This window comes from Rhinoraja longicauda, chromosome 9 (genome assembly GCF_053455715.1).
Source record: "Rhinoraja longicauda isolate Sanriku21f chromosome 9, sRhiLon1.1, whole genome shotgun sequence".
Lineage (NCBI taxonomy): Eukaryota > Metazoa > Chordata > Chondrichthyes > Rajiformes > Arhynchobatidae > Rhinoraja > Rhinoraja longicauda.
In genome coordinates, this window is record NC_135961.1 from 172397 (window position 1) to 193861 (window position 21465).

The 21465-nt window shown below is 44.0% G+C and overlaps 1 protein-coding gene across 1 annotated transcript in view; it reads right to left on the reverse strand.

Moving 5' to 3' along the window:
* The window catches only part of exo1 (exonuclease 1), a 67819-nt gene that overhangs the window by 35928 nt on the left and 10426 nt on the right, over nt 1-21465 (reverse strand). The window contains 1 exon segment of the mRNA XM_078404649.1: nt 5496-5633. Coding sequence (XP_078260775.1) covers nt 5496-5633 — 138 coding nt within the window.

The window sequence follows — 21465 nt, forward strand, 5'->3', positions numbered from 1 at the left end:
CTGACTCTCCCATAGCTCCCATCGCTCACCCAGACCTGCAATGGCCCAATACTTAATTCTACACCAGATCCACCCTTCAATAAACGCTTCCTTACCTCCCAGGACTCTACTAAGGATCACGAGCTTGCACGTCTTCAGCCGGGCCCTCCAACAACATTCCTCAACTCGACAACCCGCAGGTCCGGGGCTTCACCGCGGGACCATCCCGTTTTCATGCCTGCCTACCTATCACGAGACCGAGGCCCGGGACGCCATCTCCGCTGCAAAGAGCAGCACTAACGTCCTCTGCCTCTCCGACCATCACCACCTCTCTGGCCAATCCCAGGCCAGGGCCACCAAAGCTTCCACCACAGGCGACCCTCGTACCCGGCCAATCCCAGGCTGGGCCCACCGACATCACCACCATCCCTTAGTTGCACTGCGGCCCATCGTGGACCGTGGACCTTTGATCCTCGCCTCTTCCTCTCACACAAGCGGGCCACAGCCGAGTTCCAGGCTTAACTCCACCCCAACAAACTTCAGACTATCCGTTCCAACAACACGTGGTCTAAATCTCCTGCTGACTCTCCTGGGTCCTACTGCTCCACCCCACCAACAGGTGACCTCAGTAATGGCACCATTGGTTCTTACTGCCTTTCTCCCTGTTTCAACCACATTACCTCACCTGTATACCACTGTTCACACCTAACCTCATCTCTGAACCCCCATTATTCCCCTACGGTACCGCCCAAACCTCCTTCCACCCCTCTGCTCCCAGCCCTCATCGCTGTCGTGTTTTCACCACCCCCCGACCGCCCCCTTTGCGATACAAAGTTACTCCAGCATTTTGTGTCTACTACACGCTGGAGGTCATTTGTGGCCGGCCTTGGTTGGGCCTGGTCTTTTCTCGCCTCCAGCTCTTCACACCCCCCCCACCCCCTACTTTGAATCTGAAAAAGAGTCCCGGCTTGAAAGGTCACCCATCCCTTTTTCTCCAGAGATGCTGCCTGACCCACTAAGTAACTCCAGCACAATCTCCGTAGTCTTGCTGACATTGAAGAACAGGTTATTGTCTTGGCACTACGTTACAACGCTCTCAATCTCCTTCCTGCATTCTATATCTTGGATATCCACATCCATACATAACATTTGATATTACAAATTCCTAATTTTGATGTCCAAAATTCAGAATTTTAAAGCACAATTCACAATATGGCGCATAATGCAACTATTCAGCAAAAAAAAGAATGCACGCAAAATGTGCGTTTTTCATGTGAAAAACGACTATCATTTCCAACAGTCTGTAGTTCTTGGACTACAATGTCAGGCCTATCATGAGTATATTCTGCTATTTATAACAAGGTTATTGAACAAAAATACCTTATACAACACAAAGAAAAAATTGTTTTGTTTTGTTTTTTTCTATTTTGTTTTTTTCTTACACATCCCAATTCTCTTAATATTGAATAAAAGAACAATGGTCAAAAATGTATGACTACGTTATGAAGAAAGAGTTTCATTTAAAAGTGCATATACCTAATTTAATTGAAGACATACTTGCTCCAATGGTCTTCAACAGCAAATCACAACGGTCCATGTCCCCCCACCCTCCCCTCCCCCCAACTACCCTCCCCTCCCGCCACTCTAACCCCTACTCGCCTCCCCCCCCTACTTTCCCCCCCTCCCCCTCCATCCTCCGTATACCCCTCCCACCCCCACTCCCCTCTCCCAACCACCAAGGCCTCCCATAGCCAAGTGTAATAGGGATCGATGTGAAAGGTGAGATGAGTAAGGAATTAAAAGTATTGTATATGAATGCGCGAAGTATAAGAAGTAAAGTAGATGAGCTTGAGGCTCAGTTAGAGGTTGGTAGATATGACATTGTGGGGATTACAGAGACGTGGCTGCAGGAGGATCAGGCCTGGGAACTTAATATTCAGGGTTATACATCCTATAGAAAGGACAGGCAGGTGGGCAGAGGCAGTGGGGTAGCTCTGCTGGTGAGGGACGAAATTCAATCCCTTGCGAGGGAAGACATAGGGATTGACGAGGTAGAGTCACTGTGGATTGAGTTGAGGAATTGTAAAGGCAAGAAGACACTAATTGGAGTTATCTACAGACCCCCAAATAGTAGCCCGGATGTAGGGTGTACGTTGCAACAGAAGTTAAAACTGGCATGTAATAAAGGTAATGCCACTGTGGTGATGGGGGATTTCAATATGCAGGTAGACTGGGAAAATCAGGTTGGTTCTGCACCCCAAGAAAGAGAGTTTGTAGAGTGCCTCCGAGATGGATTCTTAGAGCAGCTTGTAATGGAGCCTACCAGAGAAAAGGCAATTCTGGATTTAGTGATGTCCAATGAATCAAATTTGATAAGAGAACTCGAGGTAAAGAAACCACTTGGAGCTAGTGATCATAATATGATTAGTTTTAATCTGCAATTTGTGAAGGAGAAGGTTAAATCGGAAGTGTCAGTGTTGCATTTGAACAAAGGGGCCTATGAAGGCATGAGAGAGGAGCTGGCCAAGGTAGATTGGAAAGGGATCCTAGTAGGAATGATGGTGGAACAGCAACGGCAGGAATTTCTGGGCATAATCCGGAAGACGCAGGATCACAATTATTTACCATAATGATTTGGAAGAGGGAATTAGAAGCAACACTAGCATGTTTGAGAATGACACAAAGCTGGGTGGTAGTGTGAACTGTGAAGAGGATGTTAGGAGGTTGCAGGGTGACCTGGACAGGTTGAGTGAGTGGGCAGATGCGTGGCAGATGCAGTATAATATAGATAAATGTGAAGTTATCCACTTTGGCTGCAAAAACAAGGAGGCAGATTATTATCTCAATGGTGTCAGGTTAGGTAAGGGGGAAGTGCAGCGAGACCTGGAAGTCCTTGTACACTAGTCACTGAAAATTGGTGTGCAGGTACAGCAGGCAGTGAAGAAAGCTGTTGGGCTTCATAACGAGAGGATTTCAGTATAGGAGTAAAGAGGTTCTTCTGCAGTTGTATAGGGACTTGGTAAGACCACATCTGGAGTATGGTGTACAGTTTTGATCTCCTAATTTGAGGAAGAACATCCTTGTAATTGAGGCAGTGCAGCATAGGTTCACGAGATTGATCCCTGGGATGGCGGGACTGTCATATGAGGAAAGATTGAAAAGACTAGGCTTGTATTCACTGGAGTTTAGAAGGATGAGAGGGGATCTTATAGAAACATATAAACTTCTAAAAGGACTGGACAAGCTTGATGCAGGAAATATGTTCCCAATGTTGGGTGAGTCCAGAACCGGGGGCCACAGTCTTAGAATAAAGGGGAGGCCATTTAAAACTGAGGTGAGAAAAAACTTTTTCACCCAGAGAGTTGTGAATTTGTGGAATACTCTGCCACAGAGGGCAGTGGAAGCCAAATCACTGGATGAATTTAAGAGAGAGTTAGATAGAGCTCTAGGGGCTAGTGGAATCAAGGGATATGGGGAGAAGGCAGGCACGCGTTATTGATTGTGGATGATCAGCCATAATCACAATGAATGGCGGTGTTGGCTCGAAGGGCTGATTGGCCTCCTCCTGCACCTATTTTCTATGTTTCTATGTTTCTACCCCAACCCCACCCCCATTCCCCTCTCTACATCAACGGGCCTCACGCTACGCAGCGAGGCCAGGACAGCGGCGAGGAGAGGCGCGGCCAGGACAGTGGCGGGGCGAGGGGTGGCCAGGACATTGGCGAGGCGCAGGACGGCGGCGAGGCGAGGGGCGGCCAGGACAGCGGCGAGGCACGGCCAGGACAGCAGCGAGGCGAGGGGCGGCCAGGACAATGGCGAGGGACGGCCAGGACAGCGGCGAGGGGCGGCCAGGACAGTGGCGAGGGGCGGCCAGGACAGCGGCGAGGGGCGGCCAGGACAGCGGCGGGGCGAGGCGCGGCCAGGACAGCGGCGGGGGGCGGGGCGAGGGGCGGTCAGGACAGCAGCTAGGCGAGGGGCGAGGTGCGGCCAGGACAGCGGCGAGGCGAGGCGAGGGGCGGGGCGAGGGGCGGCCAGGACAGCGGCGAGGCGCGGCCAGGTACGGCGTGGCCAGGACAGCGGTGAGGCGAGGGGCGGCCAGGACAGCGGCGAGGCGCGGCCAGGACAGCGGCGAAACGAGGGGCGGCCAGGACAGCGGCGAGGGGCGGGGCGAGGGGCGGCCAGGACAGAGGCGAGGGGCGGCCAGGACAGCGGCGAGGCGAGGGGCGGCCAGGACAGCGGCGAGGCGAGGGGCGACCAGGACAGCGGCGAGGCGAGGGGCGGGGCGAGGGGCGGCCAGGACGGAGGCGAGGGGCGGCCAGGACAGCGGCGAGGGGCGGGGCGAGGGGCGGCCAGGACAGCGGCGAGGCGAGGGGCGGCCAGGACAGCGGCGAGGGACGGGGCGAGGGGCGGCCAGGACAGCGGCGAGGCGAGGGGCGGCCAGGACAGCGGCGAGGGACGGGGCGAGGGGCGGCCAGGACAGCGGCGAGGCGAGGGGCGGCCAGGACAGCGGCGAGGGGCGGCCAGGACATCGGCGAGGGGCGGGGCGAGGGGCGGCCAGGACAGCGGCGAGGCGAGGGGCGGCCAGGACAGCGGCGAGGGGCGGCCAGGACATCGGCGAGGCGAGGGGCGGGGCGAGGGGCGGCCAGGACAGCGGCGAGGCGAGGGGCGGGGCGAGGGGCGGCCAGGACGGAGGCGAGGGGCGGCCAGGACAGCGGAGAGGGGCGGCCAGGACAGCGGCGAGGGGCGGCCAGGACAGCGGCGAGGGACGGGGCGAGGGGCGGCCAGGACAGCGGCGAGGGGCGGCCAGGACAGCGGCGAGGGACGGGGCGAGGGGCGGCCAGGACAGCGGCGAGGCGCGGCCAGGACAGCGGCGAGGGGCGGCCAGGACATCGGCGAGGCGAGGGGCGGGGCGAGGGGCGGCCAGGACAGCGGCGAGGCGAGGGGCGGCCAGGACAGCGGCGAGGCGAGGGGCGGGGCGAGGGGCGGCCAGGACAGCGGCGAGGCGAGGGGCAGCCAGGACAGCGGCGAGGCGAGGGGCGACCAGGACAGCGGCGAGGCGAGGGGCGGGGCGAGGGGCGGCCAGGACAGCGGCGAGGGGCAGGGCATGTGTTTTGCGGAAAAATGTGAGGCAAAATCGGAATGGCGGAATTGAAATAAGGGGAAACTTTTGGTCAAAGTCGGAAGGGCTGGGAGGTCTGTATATCCAACAATATGAAGGATCTGAGTGTTTCAAGGAGGTAGCTCACCATCAAAACTAATGAATCCACATCCTAAAGTGATTTCTAAAACATTCCTCTATCTACTCAAACATCTCAGCTTTGAAGGAGGAAATTCTGCATAACAAGAAGCTCCATTCTAATTGGAAATTTAAAAAAAAAATTATTTTGTAAACGGCTGCTTTCTTTTCTTATCTTTTCTTTTTCTAAGCTTCTCGGTTAGATATTGTGCAATATATACATAGCACAAACCAGTTACTTGTCAGTCTATTATAAAATTGTTTAAGGTTTTCTACTTACCTTTTTACATCCAAATGCCAATAGGTCAGAATCCTCTGTAATGACTGCTTGAGCAATGCCGATCTTGTTTAAATAGGCCAATTGTGCATCAGCCTCATAAGGTGCTACAATACAGTCCATTCCTCTTGCTCTTGCAATCTGCATCAAAACAAACACCAATCGTTAGGTGTGAAACATTCTCCTGGCAATTTGCCTTTCTTCGGTTTCTTTACATTGGCTGCTAACCACAAAGGATAAGCAGTACCGTGAAGCCAAAAAGAGAAGACTTACAAACACATTAACACCAATCACAGTAAGATCATGCAAACATCTTCAATCAGCATTACCTTAGCCAAATCCTGCCATTGGTTATTTGCCACAGATAGACATCAATAGGTGTGGGAAAAAACTGCAGATGCTGGTTAAGATCGAAGGTAGACACAAAATGCTGGAGTGACTCAGCGGGTCAGGCAGCATCTCGGGAGAGAAGGAATGGGTGACGTTTCGGGTCGGGTCTGAAGAAGGGTCTCGACCTGAAACGTCACCCATTCCTTCTCTCCCGAGATGTTGCCTGACCCGCTGAGTTACTCCAGCATTTTGTGTCTACCATCAATAGGTGCAGTGTGATTAAGAAAACCCACTCAGAAAGTAATACAGGCTAAATATGTAAACTCTAAAAATGTCAAGTAATGGGGTGCAAAGGTCATGAGATTGTATTTTAAATATATGTTGACATTTGCAGACTTTATATGTACAATAAAGGAAAACAAGTAATTAGAGAGGGAATGGGACTCCTCAGAAACCAAAGTGGTCATCTCTGTGTGGAGCTGCAGGAGATGGGAAAGGTCCTCAATCAGTATTTTTCCTCAGTTTCCACTATGGAGAAGGACATGAAGAATGGGGAATTTGGGAACCAGTTGATGGAAGTGTCTTGAAGACAGTCATTATGATGGTAGAGGAGGTGCTGGAGGTACGCTAAGGCGTATGAGGGTAGGCACATCTCCCAGGTCTGATCAGATAAATCCGAGGATACTCTGGAAAGCTAGAAAAGAAACTGCAGGCTCCCTGGTTGAAATATATGAATCATTGGATACAGGTAAGGTGCTGTAAAACTGGAGAGTGACTAATGTTGTGCCTCTATTTAAGAATGGCTACAGGGAAAAGCCTTGGAACTAAAGACCAGTGAGCCGAACATCAGCACGTTACTGGAGAGCATTCTGAGGAATAAGGTATACATGGAAGGCAGCATGTCTGAAGAAGGGTCTCGACCCGAAACGTCACGCATTCCTTCTATCCAGAGATGCTACCTGTCCCGCTGAGTTACTCCAGCATTCTGCGTCTATCTTTGATGTAAACTAGCATCTTCCGTTTCCTCCTATGCATTTGGATGGACTGGTGCTGATTAGTGATAATCAGCATGGTTTTGTACATCGGAGATCATGTCGCACCAATCTGACTGAGTTTTTTTTTGAAGGAGGAACCAAAAAGGTTGTGGAGGGCAAAGCCATAGACGTCGTCTACCTGGACTTCAGCAAGTTCATGAGTTCTTGGAGCAGAATTTGGGCATTCAGCCCATCAAGTCTACTTTACTCAACAGAAATATGGACATATCTGATTTAATCTCCGTCAAATTGCAGGTTGAATTTTATCCTTTTATGGTCACTACCTCCGAGTGGTTCCTTTACCTTAAGCTGCCTAACCAAATCCAGTTCATTACACAATACCAAATCCAGAATTGCCATACCCCTGGTGGGCTGAACTACAAGAAACCATCTCGGAAGCACTCTACAAATTCCCTCTCTTGGGGTCCAGTACCAATCTGATTTTCCCTGTCTCCCCATGACCACCGTAACATTGCCTTTCTTACATGCCGATTGTATCTCCTGATATTACTTGCACCCTACCTCCTGGCTATTATCTGAATGATGGCCGATTAGGAAAAGGGGAGATGCAACGAGACCTGGGTGTCGTGGTACACCAGTCATTGAAAGTAGGCATGCAGGTGCAGCAGGCAGTGAAGAAAGCGAATGGTATGTTGGCATTCATAGCGAGGGAATTTGAGTATAGGAGCAGGGAGGTTCTGCTGCAGTTGTACAGGGCATTGGTGAGACCACACCTGGAGTATTGCGTACAGTTTTGGTCTCCTACTCTGAGGAAAGACATTCTTGCCATAGAGGGAGTACAGAGAAGGTTCACCAGATTGATTCCTGGGATGGCAGGACTTTCATATGAAGAAAGACTGGATAGACTCGGCTTGTACTCGCTGGAATTTAGAAGATTGAGGGGGGATCTTATAGAAACTTACAAAATTCTTAAGGGGTTGGACAGACTAGATGCAGGAAGATTGTTCCCGATGTTGGGGAAGTCCAGAACAAGGGGTCACAGTTTAAGGATAAGGGGGAAGTCTTTTAGGATTGAGATAAGAAAGTTTTTTTTTCACACAGAGAGTGGTGAATCTGTGGAATTCTCTGCCACAGAAGGTAGTTGAGGCCAGTTCATTGGCTATATTTAAGAGGGAGTTAGATGTGGCCCTTGTGGCTAAAGGGATCAGGGGGTATGGAGAGAAGGCAGGTACAGGATACTGAGTTGGATGATCAGCCATGATCATATTGTATGGCGGTGCAGGCTCGAAGGGCCGAATGGCCTACTCCTGCACCTATTTTCTATGTTTCTACTGTTTGGTGGCCTGTCAATAACTCCCATCATGGTCTTTTTACCCATACAGGTTATCAGCTCTACCCACAAGGATTTTACATCATCTGATCCTATATCACCCCACGTCAAGGAATGAATTTCATTCCTTACCAGAAGAGCTGCCCCACCCCCTTTGCCAACATGTCTGCCTTTTCAACAGGACGTGTGACCTTGGATATAACCATCTGAGATCCTCCCTCAGCCACGTCTCCGTTATGTCCACAACATCGTACCTACCAATTCCTAACTGCCCTATAAACTCATCCACTTTGTTATGTATTCTACGTGCATTCAAATATAACACCTTTAATTCTGTGGGAGACACAAAATGCCGGAGTAACTCAGCGGGTCAGGCAGCATCTCTGGAGAGAAGGAATGGGTGACGTTTCGGGTCGAGACCCTTCTTCAGACTAATATATCTGATCAGGCCCAGGAGATTTGTCTACTTTCCTAAGCGTCAGGCCCTTCAACATCTCTTCGACCGTAAAACTCACTGCTCTCAAGACACTTCCATTAACTGCCCCAAGTTCCTCAGTCCTCTGGTCTTTCTCCATGGTAAAAACAGAGAAATACTCATTGAGGACCTTGCACATCTCCTGTGGCTCCACACAGAGCTGACTACTATGATTTTTGAGAGGTCCCACTCGCTCTCTGGTTGCGGTTTTTCCCCTTTATGTACTTATAAAATCTCTTGAGATTATCTTTAATGTTATCTGCCAGAGCCATCTTGTCCTCTTTTTGCCCTTCTGATTTCCTTTTTTAGTTTGTTCCTTAGTCCTAAAACTCCTCCAAGGATATACTTGATCCCAGCTGCCCATATCTGTCGCATGCCTCCTACTTACTCTTGACCAAAGCCTCAATTTCCCTCGTCATCCAAGCTTCCTTCCATCCGTGCATATCCTGAGCTCTTGTCAGCACAGTTTTAAAAACATCCCACTTTCCTAATGTTCCTTTACCTTCAAACAGCCTACTCCAATCAATTGAGTGAGTCCCTCTCTCATACGTCAAAGATGGCTGTACCGGGGGCGTGTCCAATGTCTGGCTGAGTAGACATAACTTTTCAGCACTCCCGAAAACAAAGCCCTAAACTACCAAAAAAAAGACGCACTAAAAGAATTCAAGTACTTTAATTTAAAGTTAAAAGTATAAAGAACGTACTGATGACCCCCAAGAAAGAAAAGAAGGGAGCACAGCTGCCACTGAAGCAAAGAAATCCACCAAAGGAATCAAGAAAAAAAATCTAAGGTAGGCCTACAGCCCCGACGGAGCAGGGGCCTGGATTTGAGGAGCCCTCAGCAGGCGTAGAGGCATGGCCCTCTGTTGGCCGAGAGGCTGAAGTTTCGGAAACGAGTGACGAGGAGGGAACTAGCAGTGGAAGTGGAAACAAGGAAGAAGGAGATCAAGAAGATTCAGAGATTAAAATTAAAGCGATGCTTGAAGAAATTATTAACAGGCTCAAGAAAATTGAAGGAGATCACAAATTGATGGAAAAGGAAGTGAAAGCATTGAGGATAGATAATAAGGAACTGCATAAGGACAATATGGAAATATATAAGACTTTGAAAAAAATGGAGGAGAATTTTCAAACAGTGATAAACAGAGTGGATAATATAGAAATGGAAAATGAAATGTTAAAATCTAGAGTGGAAAAAAATGAAGATAGTATTACTGCTGCAACAATTGAAAGCAAAAAGATCGTGGAGAAGTTGGACGCCTTGGAAAACTACAGCAGGAGAAATAATGTTAAAATTGTTGGCTTGCCAGAGGGAGTTGAGGGGGAAGACCCAATCAATTTTTTTCAAGATTGGATAGTGACTAGTCTGGGAATAGATAAACAAGGACCGATGGAAATAGAAAGAGCACATAGGGCTCTAAGACCGAAACCTTCGAATAATCAAAAGCCAAGATCTGTGTTGATTAAATTCTTAAGATACCGAGATAGAGAATTGGTCCTCAAATCAGTCGGGATGAATATAAGACAGGGAAAACCAATAGAGTATGAAGGTACAAAAATAATTTTTTACCCAGATATTAGTAATGTCTTGTTGAGCAGGAAAAAAGAATTTAATAAGGCAAAAAATATTTTATGGAAGAAAGGTTATAAGTTCATTTTACTGCATCCTGCTACTTTGAAGATCATGATCAACATTGGAGAAAATAAATTTTTCAAAGACTTTGTCAGAGCACAAGATTTTGCTGAAGAATTGCCATCGAGAATTGATTAAGAAGATCCATGAATGAATGATTATTAACAAGATCTGTATACTATAGAGGGGATCAATTGTATTAAGGATAGTTAATCTTTAGAAGTACTTGAAATATCGGGGGGGTTGGAGAATATGCATGCTCTACCATAATCATGGGCACAAGTGTGGTGTGGACCACACCTCGTATAATAGAGGGGGGTAATGTTGTTAATCTATTTATTAACAACATTAGAGGGAGGGTTTACTTTTCTATCTTTCTTTTTTCTTTTCTGTTTTTGTACCTGGACGATGGAAGGGAGTACACTGAAATACGGCACAACGTAAATATTTGAAGAGGTAACAAGGTAAGGAAGAAGGGGAAAAAAAAAAAAAAAGGAAAGGAAAAAAAAAAAAAGAATGAATGGATAATAAATTAAATTTTCTAAGTTATAATGTGAATGGGTTAAATGGACCGATAAAAAGGAAGAGAATTTTAACACAGATGAAAAAATTGGAAGTGGATATAGCTTTCTTACAAGAAACACATCTAACGGAAAAAGAACATCAAAAGTTAAAGAGAGATTGGGTAGGAGGTATGGTAGCATCTTCTTTTAATTCAAAAGCAAGAGGGGTTGCGATCCTATTTAAGAAAACGCTACCAATTAAGATACAAAATATTGTAAGTGACCCAGTAGGTAGATTTATAATTGTACATTGTCAAATTTTCTCAGAATTGTGGACTTTAATGAATATATATGCACCAAATACAGATGATGAGAAGTTTGTGCAGGATACTTTTCTAAATCTAGCGGAAGCACATGAAAATATATTGATAGGGGGAGATTTCAATTTTTGTTTTGATCCAGTAATGGATAGATCATCAAGGACAACGACAAGGACAAGAGCAGCGAAGACAACCTTGAATTTAATGGAAAGTTTAAATTTAATAGATGTTTGGAGGAAAAGCCATCCCAAGGAAAGAGATTACTCATTTTATTCCAATAGACATGATACATATTCTAGAATAGATCTATTTTTGATTTCAGCTCAATTAAGCGGTAGAATAATACAAATAGATTACAAGGCTAGATTGTTATCGGATCACTCACCATTATTAATGAAAATTACGATGCCAGATAAAGAACAGTCAGTGTATAGATGGAGACTCAACTCTTTACTATTGAAAAGGCAAGACTTTTGTGATTTTATTCGAGGACAAATTGAATTATATTTGGAGACAAATTTAAATTCAGTGGATTTCGTCCAATATTGGATGACAAATAAAGCTATCTTGAATCTTGAATCTTGATAAATTTATTGTATGGGATGCAATGAAGGCTTATTTGAGAGGCCAAATTATAAGCTACTCATCTAAGATAAAGAAAGACTATAGGAAGGAATCTGAAAGATTAGAAAAAGAAATCACCGTATTAGAAAAAGACTTACAGAAAACTTCTTCAGATACAAAAAAAACACAACTTGCAAATAAAAAATTTCAATACAATACATTACATACTCACAGAACAGAAAAACTAATATTACGAACTAACCAAAGATATTATGAATTAGGAGAAAGAGCGCACAAGGTATTGGCATGGCAACTGAAAGAAGAACAAATATCAAGAACAATAAATTCAATTAGAACAGATCAGAACATTATTACTTATAAACGTAGAGAAATCAATGAGGTATTTAAGCAATTCTACACTAATCTGTACCATTCTGAATCTGAAAAGGATGAAATTAAGATAAATATTTTTTTATCCAAGATACGATTACCAACAATCTCTAATGAGGAGCAGATGGGACTAAATGCCTCCTTTACTTTGAGAGAGGTGGAGGAAGTATTATATTCTTTACCAAGTAATAAATTTCCAGGGGAAGATGGTTTTCCGCCTGAGTTCTATAAAAAATTTAAAGATTTGTTGTTACCACTATTTATGGAAGTGATACATCAAGCGGAAAAAACTTCTACATTACCAGACTCCTTCTCATTGGCAATTATAACCGTAATTTTAAAAAAAGGGAAAGACCCTTTAAATGCATCTTCTTATAGACCAATATCATTGTTGAATGCAGATTATAAAATAGTTGCTAAACTTTTAGCAAGGAGATTGGCAGAATATTTACCGAAGCTGGTTAAAGAGGACCAAACTGGATTTGTCAAAAAAAGGAAAATATCTGATAATGTAGCAAGATTTATAAGTATTTTACATTTAGCACAGAAAAGAAAGGAATTGAGCGTAGCAGTTGCTTTAGATGCTGAAAAGGCGTTTGACAGGTTAGAATGGGATTTTTTATTTAAAGTATTAGAGAAGTACCGATTAGGAAATATCATATCATATCATATATATACAGCCGGAAACAGGCCTTTTCGGCCCTCCAAGTCCGTGCCGCCCAGTGATCCCCGTACATTAACACTATCCTACACCCACTAGGGACAATTTTTACATTTACCCAGCCAATTAACCTACATATCTGTACGAAATGGTTTTATTAACTGGGTAAAAGCTCTTTATAAACAACCTAAAGCCAAAGTGGTGACAAATGGCCAATCTTCTCAATCATTTAATTTGGAAAGATCTAGTAGACCTAGGATCTAGGATCTAGGATGTCCCTTGTCACCGGCTTTATTTGTATTGGCCATTGAACCTCTGGCAGAGCTAATAAGATCAGATTTAGATATTAAAGGATTTAAAGTTAATCAGGAAGATCACAAAATTACTTTATTTGCAGATGATGTCTTAATTTGTCTTACTAGACCAGTGGAATCCTTAAGAAAATTATATTTCAGACTGGAAGAATATGGGAAAGTATCAGGATATAAAATTAATAAAGATAAAACTGAAATAATGCCTCTTGTTGAAGGCAATTATGATCAATGTAAAAGAGAAAGTCAATTTAAATGGCAAAAAGAAGGCATTAAGTTTTTAGGAGTTAAAGTAGATAATAAGTTAAATAATTTGTATAAATTAAATTATAAACCACTAATAAAAAAAATAGATGAGGACCTGAAGAAATGGATGAATCTTCCAATTACATTGATAGGGAGAATGAATTGTATTAAGATGAATATTTTTCTGAGGATACAGTATTTATTTTCAACACTGCCTATACCTTTGCCAAATAAATTTTTCCAAGAATTGAACAAAACTGTGAGGAATTTTCTTTGGAAAGGTAAAGTGCCAAGAGTGTCTCTGGAAAAATTAACATGGAAATTTGAATTAGGTGGATTGCAATTACCAAATTTTAAAAATTATTATCTGGCAGCACAAATGAGTTTTATTTCATCCTTTTATCAAGAGGGTGGAAAAACAGCATGGGTTAAAATTGAAATGGATAAAATAAAAGAGTCTTGTCCAGAAGAATTTATATATAAATGGGAAGCGAAGATATTAGTTAAGGATAAAGAGTCACCTTTGCTAAAACATTTAATTAATACATTGTTGAAAACAGTTAAAGTTAAGGATAAAAGATTTTTTTTAACAGCTAAAACTCCATTAGTAAAAAATGGATTATTGCCATTTGCTTGGAATAATCAAATACTACAACTCTGGGAACAGAAGGGTATTAAAAATATAGGAGATTGCTATGAAGGGAATATCTTTTTGACATTTTCTCAATTGAGAAATAAATATCAAATTCCAGGGAATAGTATTTTTTTCTATTATCAATTACAATCTTTTTTAAGGGAAAAGTTAGGTAATTCAATGTCTCTATTTCAGATTAAAGGAATCGAATCCTTGATTCAGGGCAAGGGAATTAAATTTTTTATATCATCAATGTATAAACTACTACAGATATCTAGTCCAAAGATAGGAATTCATAAAGCAAGACAAAGATGGGAAACAGATCTTAATATTATTATTGATGAACCAAGTTGGGAAAGACTGTGTCTAGATAGTATGAAAAATACTATTAATGTGAGATATAGCTTAGTACAGTATAATTTTTTGCAGCAACTATATTTAACCCCGGAAAAATTAAATAAATTTAAACCAAACTCATCTGAAAGGTGTTTTAGATGCAACCAAGACGTGGGCACTTTTATACACTCTACATGGGCATGTCAGAAGGTAATTCCTTTTTGGCAAGACCTAAAAAAGTTTTTAGATCAATTGATGAATAAGATCATACCAATGGATTCAAGGTTGTTTTTGCTAGGAGATACAAAAGGAATAACACCAAAGCTAAGTTTGGATAAATATCAGGAAAGATTTCTCAAAATATTAATTAGCAGTAGCAAAAAAATGTGTAGCGGTTACTTGGAAAGAACAAAATGATATAAGATTTGAAAGATGGCATGCAGAAATGCGGAGTTGTATCCCATTAGAAAAAGCAACGTATAATCTGAGAAATGGATACGACTTCTTTTTGAAGGTGTGGAACCCATTCATGGTAAAGCTAGGATTAAGAATAGGAAGTATTTAAATTCAGGATGGTTTTGTTACCTAATAAAATTTTTAAAAGAAATTACTCGGAAGTGACTCCCTCGGGACTCCAGGTTTCTCTCTTTCTCTCTTTCTTCTGCTTTTTCTTTTTCCTTCTTTTTAACTGGGGGGAGGGGTGAAAATACAGAACAATATGTGTATAATCGAAGTTATAGGGTAGTTACTATTGTTTACTATGAAATGTATAATGTATGGGTTCTGTTAAAACTTAAATAAAATATTTTAAAAAATTTTTAAAAAAAAGATGGCTGTACCACAATTTAACATTTTAACATATGGGCCTTCTGAGTCCCTATCCATAACTATCTTAAACCTAATCGAACAATGGTGACTGGTCCCAAAAGCTCCTCCACGAACACTTCATCTATTTGCACCTCCCAATGTCCCAAGACTAGATCAAGCCTTGCCCTCTCCCAGGTGAGGCTCTCAACATATTGCCGGAGAAAACTCTCCAGAACACTTTTGACAATAGCACCCCGTCTAAACCTTTCATACTATGATGTTTCAAGTTAATATTGGGAAAGTTAAAATCCCCTGCTTTGGCAACCTTATTTGACGTGACATCCTCCTGTAATCTCCTGGCATCTCCTGGCATATTTGTTCTTCTAATTCCCATGGACTATTTGGGGGCCTGTAGTACACCCCCAACAAGGTGATCATCCCTTTCTTCTTTCTCAGCTCCACCCATATTGTAAGGGCTAACATTACGAATGCAGCAATGGGGGTTTTATTGCAGGAGTGTAAAAGCTCCAGCTCGGATTATTCCTGGGGCATCCTGTTGTCAGCATGGAAGCGCGGTTTATGGCTGATCGTATCCTCTGATATCAGCAACTGGCCTCAAAGCTTTGAAGTGTTAAGAAGAACATCTTGCCATATGGACTGTCCTTTGTTCCCAAGAAAGAAGAGGTCACGATGGACACGACGGACACGGAGGTCTCGAAAGACACATGAAGATTTATAGGGTATTGTAAACTTGCCCTATAAGGCAGTGATGGAAAAATACTGGCACATGTATTTAGGGTATAAAAGGTGTGTAAATGTAAGCTTTCGGAGAGAGGCTACACTAGCTTCCTGAGCGTTTCTAAACGCTCCGGTATCTAAGCTCTCTCCCAGCTGGGTGAGTAGAATAAAGAGGTTAAATGATTTTGGTTGTCTGACTATTCTGTTCATAGGGCACGAACTACAACATTTGGCGTAGTCGGCAGGATCTCTTTGGCACCGTCAACCACGTACGACTAAGAGGCATCGGTGACTGAAACACGTCCGAAGGGGACAGAGTGCACTTCTCGACCGTTGTTCGAGACCCCGGACGTTGACGTCTTTCAGACACTGAAGTCTCTCGTTTGGGGTTGATTTCGTGTTCAACTGAGATTCACAGACGAACCGATAAGGATAAGGACAAGGATAAGTATTAGGAAGGTAAGGGGCGGTCACTTTTGGTCTGGGTAAATTGATCGTTTGGTAAGATTTATTGGTAACATAATTTCGGATAATTGGATGTCAGACATGTGAGACGGACTTTGGATAAGAGTGATGGCGGTGCCCCGGTACAACACATGTGTTTTTTGGATATTGAGGTAAGAGTCTTTATCGCATGAGTCTGTGGTCTGGGTAAATTTAAGAGTAATTTCATGATGTGATATGGTGATTGGTTGTCAGGCCAGGAATGGGACAGGCTATGGATATAAGAGCGGCGGAACAATTAATGTGGGAGCGAGAAGCGGTGAAGAAATGGAAAAAGAGGATTAAAGAATGGAAAGAGGGGGTGCAGAAGCGCCATCAGGAGTCGAGGGAGCGAAGTTGGAGGGAAAATGCAAGTAGTAGAGGGATATCAGTGTGTGATAGGTTGGGAATACCGAAAACATGGGACATTTTGCAAGCGGAATGTAAGGTGTATGATCTAAGACTTGACCGTGCTACCCGAGCTCGAGATGAATTTAAACCCGGTACCAAAGTGATATATCCCGCCCAACAACAACAAAAGTCAGAATCCGAACCACTGGAGTCTATAGCGGCTTTATTAGGTAATCAGGAGTCCGAGGGTGACGAGGAACCCTGGACGTGTCCGATCCCCACAGCCCCACAGACAGAGCCACCGGCTGCGGTGGTGCCAGTTCCGGTTCTACCCTCCCGCCAGGATATTGGGGACTACCCCCCCCCCCCCGATTATGAGACAGCATCAGGGAATATGGATAGGTCCCAGACAAAGGGTTAAGTTGCGCCACGAACAAGAATCCGCACGATCGGCGCTAGAGATTGAGGATACTGCCTACCCTAGCCTTTTTCAGTACACCTCATGCTGCCCAGCAGGCTGAATTATTTGCCCTCACGCAGGCCTGCCACCTTTGCGGTGACCAACGTGCTAATATTTACACCGACTCACGATATGCTTTTGGGGTTGCACATGATTTTGGTAACCTGTGGCAGCACAGGGGCTTTTTGACTGCAGCAGGCACTCCTATTAAAAATGCCCTGTTTGTCCGAAATCTACTAGAGGGTTTAACACTCCTGAAAACCTTGGCTGTCATTAAATGTAATTCGCATACATCTGTCAAGGATCCCATTTCTTTCGGGAATGCATTGGCTGACACATTGGCACGCACAGAGGCCCTGACCCCTACCATTTTAGTTTCTTCAGGTGAACAACAGCAGTTTTCTGCAACTACCGCTCTGCCCAGTGTTTCGGAATTCTGCCAGCTTCAGGGGGACGCCCCCGAGGCTGAGAGACACCAGTGGAGCCAGGATGGGTGTTCCCCTCGTGAATCTGACTCGCTTTGGGTTACTGCCTCTGGCAAAGATTGTGTCCCTAACGCGCTTTTACCTGTTTTGTTGCATTATGTGCACTCTCTTACCTATGCTGGTAAGAGGGGAATGTTGGATAGACGCTACATGGTATCACCCCAAAATACATTGGGGTTTACAAATTGATTTTATTGAATTGCCACGTGTACATAGTTATAAGTATTGCTTAATTATTGTTGATGTGTTTAGCTGATGGATTGATTTTGCTATTGATGTTGCTATTTTGCTATTGTTACTCCCGCTATTAGGGGAAGTGCACTCAAGATCTATATGGGATTGTGGTCAATCTGTATTTACTCCATGACATTTATGTAAAGACGATCAGATGATGTGCAGAGGAGGCAATGGCACAATACCCTGGAAGGCAAAAAGAATAGGACCCTGCTCAGGATAGTTTAATAAGACCAGAGCTAAACAATTGAGAGTGCCTGACAGATGAATTTAGTTTTCCATGTAAGAAGCAACAGCCATATCAGGGTCGGTCTAGACGAACTCGAGGGTTACATCAGCCGTCCCTACGAGAAGAGATGAGGGGAAGAATAGACTGGAGAAGGGACTCTTGCAGTAGAACGCAGGAGAGCTTTACATGTCCAGCCAACACAGCATGTGCAGTAGGGAAGTATGAAGTACAATGCCCTGAGGGGTGCGGAGGGTATGCAGCAAAAGGACAATTAATGACAATTAATCAGTCTGAAGAAGGGTCTCGACCCGAAACGTCACCCATTCCTTCTCTCCCGAGATGCTGCCTGACCTGCTGAGTTACTCCAGCATTTTGTGAATAAATCGATTTGTACCAGCATCTGCAGTTATTTTCTTATAGACAATTAATGGTTATTACACATAACCAAGGGAAGGTCAATTTGACCACTAAATGGAATGTAAGTATTACTTGTGAAAGAGGAGATGGAACCGCATGGTTGAGTAATCAAACTGCGTTAAGGGAATGGAGCAGAAAGGGCTGGAACGGCTGGGGGCAAGTAGCAGCACTTACATTCTGAAGAAAGATGATTGGTTGGCATGTACCAATGCTACCCAGATAGAAGGAAGGCACCCCCTAGTAATAATTTAGTCAGTACGAGAGACTACCCAGGAAGAATCCAATGTAGGACATTTAAGGCGAATATATACAACTTGTACCCCAATGGTTAGATCCCCGAATGTGTTAAATTTGACCGTCAGGATAGAATATGAATCCAGGAAGCAGAGTGAATGTATCGTTGCTAAAATTACAATGGAGGGGTTGAAACTGGAATAGGGACATTAAATTCCTTCGATATAGAGACCCTACAAAATAAGATACAGACAGTAGGAGGATTGATGGGAGAAGGAATAAAATTACGAAATGCTTGGGATAGAGGATTACAAGAAATGTAATTTTCAGGATGGTTATCTGATGTAATGATTTATTCACAAAATGCTGGAGTAACTCAGCAGGTCAGGCAGTATCTCGGGAGAGAAGGAATGGGTGACGTTTTGAGTCGAGACCCTTCTTCATCTGATGTAATGACTTGAAGACAGAATGAAGAGGTAGAAAAAGAACTGGAAAGGGTAATGCAGAATCAAACGGAGTTAAATTCGAATTACACCCACTGTATGATGAAAGAAATAGTGCCGAGGTTTGGACAATGGACCCTATTTACAGCCAAAGTTAATGAGGAAATGTGCAAACAGTTAAATATCCGCCAGCAGTTCCACTGCGTACACCATCCACAGGCTGCAGATATAGTGGAACGAACAAATGGCACACTAAAAAATAAATTGGCCTTGTACTTTGGAAAAATTGGAGGTTACAAGGGAATTTTGTATTTGTCTTTCAGTCCAGATATTTTTTAATTCATCTTACAAGTTGACAAAGCTTTTAATCAGGCATAGCAACTTCATGGTGAACTATTTAATGGATAACACCTTTCCTTACTCCTATTCCATGCACGCTTTACTATTGACTTATTTACTGCCTAATATTGAGAGCGATAACCATTTGCTCGGAGGGTGAGCTGGTGTTTCAGAACACCAGGTCAGCATGTGACAGAGCTGATGTTGTCACCCAAGGATTATGAAAGCCAGTTTTTGCAGGAACAAAAACAGTTGATAGCAGCTTTTCTACACACTTCCAGTATTCTGGCTGTTCCACGTGTTCAGGATGTGCATGCAATAATTCAGCATTTCTCATTGAGGTACCCCTTCATACAGGGATATAACAAAGAAGGAAACTTGAGCACAAGACTGCTGGACTAGTGTAGATGGTCTAAAAGAACTGGGACTCTGTACCTTTGGCTTCACATTTCAACATTTGTTTTTTTAACTGGATGAATTGAATATATGAAATTATTAATCCAATCTTTATCAGCCTAGCATTCTCAGGTCCGAGACGCCCAGAAACCACGGGACAACATGAGGCTAAGATGGGATTGTGGATTATATTGACCCTCGGTAGTCAGATAGAAGGGCGAACCTCGGGTCTCTGGCGAACCAATCGTTTCCTCTCTTTATGTCAGACATATGCTACACAGGTGGAACGGTCTGCCTGTTGGGTGTGCGCCCCAGGTTCCAACACATGGTAGAAGCATGATGTCTCTTTACCCAGTCCCCTTCACTCCGAGTGAAGTCAGGTCTGCCCGGTTCTTTTTGAATCACTCACAGAACCCTGGCCCCAATAATTGGTGTATGGATTATGACAACCAATCAGATGACTGTGGATGTCAATGTTTTAATGGGTGGTCCTTGAGACCCTATCTTAATCAAACACAGGAGAATTGGCCCCGGATACAAGTTAATTCTCTTCATGACTCTCCAGAAACGTCAATAAATACAACCTGTTTCTGCAGAATGGGATCTAGACCAAGTGAAGTTGGTCTGTCTGTGGGATTCAGCACATGCACCCATATCAGTACTGCAGTTCCCCCAAGACCTCTTAATGGGATTTACTTAATATGTGGGAGCTGAGCATATGTCTGGTTACCAGGTATGATCAGGGATCTTATGAGACCTGGACAGGGTGCTGTTATCTAGCTTTTGTAATCCCACATTTACGAATTATAAATCATCCTCTACAACATCCAGAGTGGCGCTCTAAACGAGCTGTATCGGAGTTTGAGAGGTTTTTGTGGATAATATTCCCGAGATGGGGAACCGCTCAGGCGGGAACTGAAATTAGAAACTTAGCTAGTGCCCTGGAACAATTAGCAAATTGTACTGCTGATGGACTGTACGAGACTCAGGAACAAATAGGCCAGCTAACAACTGAAATGATGGCCCTGCGTCTTGTCGCTCTCCAGAATCGTATGGCCCTAGATTTCCTGCTAGCCGAGAAAGGGGGCACCTGTGCAATGATAGGGCAAGAATGTTGTACATTTGACCCAGATGTATCCTCTAATATCACCAATATCGCGGAGCATGTGAAGGAGGTTATAGAAAGAGCATTTAGCGTTTGAGCCCTCTGAGGGGGTGCTGTGAACAGTTTATGTATGTGCTGTTATGTTTGTGTGCTATTGTATGTTTGTTCTTAGTACCTGAACTGATGTACAGCGCTTTGGACAATGTGGGTTGTTTTTAGATGTGTTATACAAATAAAATTTACTTGACTTGACTAGGAAAATAGGGGCAGATTTAGCCCAAAATCAAATTAATGCTTCAGGATGGGATTGGTTTGGTTTAGGATATTTGTGGGGGCCGATTCTCCATTATGGCAGTATCATTGTGTTAATTGTTGTGATTCTGTTAATCTGTTATTGCTTTGGTCCATGTATATGCCAAATATTTGTCAATCGACCACTTTAAACGACTGTGATTATAGCATAATCAAAGAGGGGAATGTAAGGGCTAACATTACGAACGCAGCAATGGGGGTTTTATTGCAGG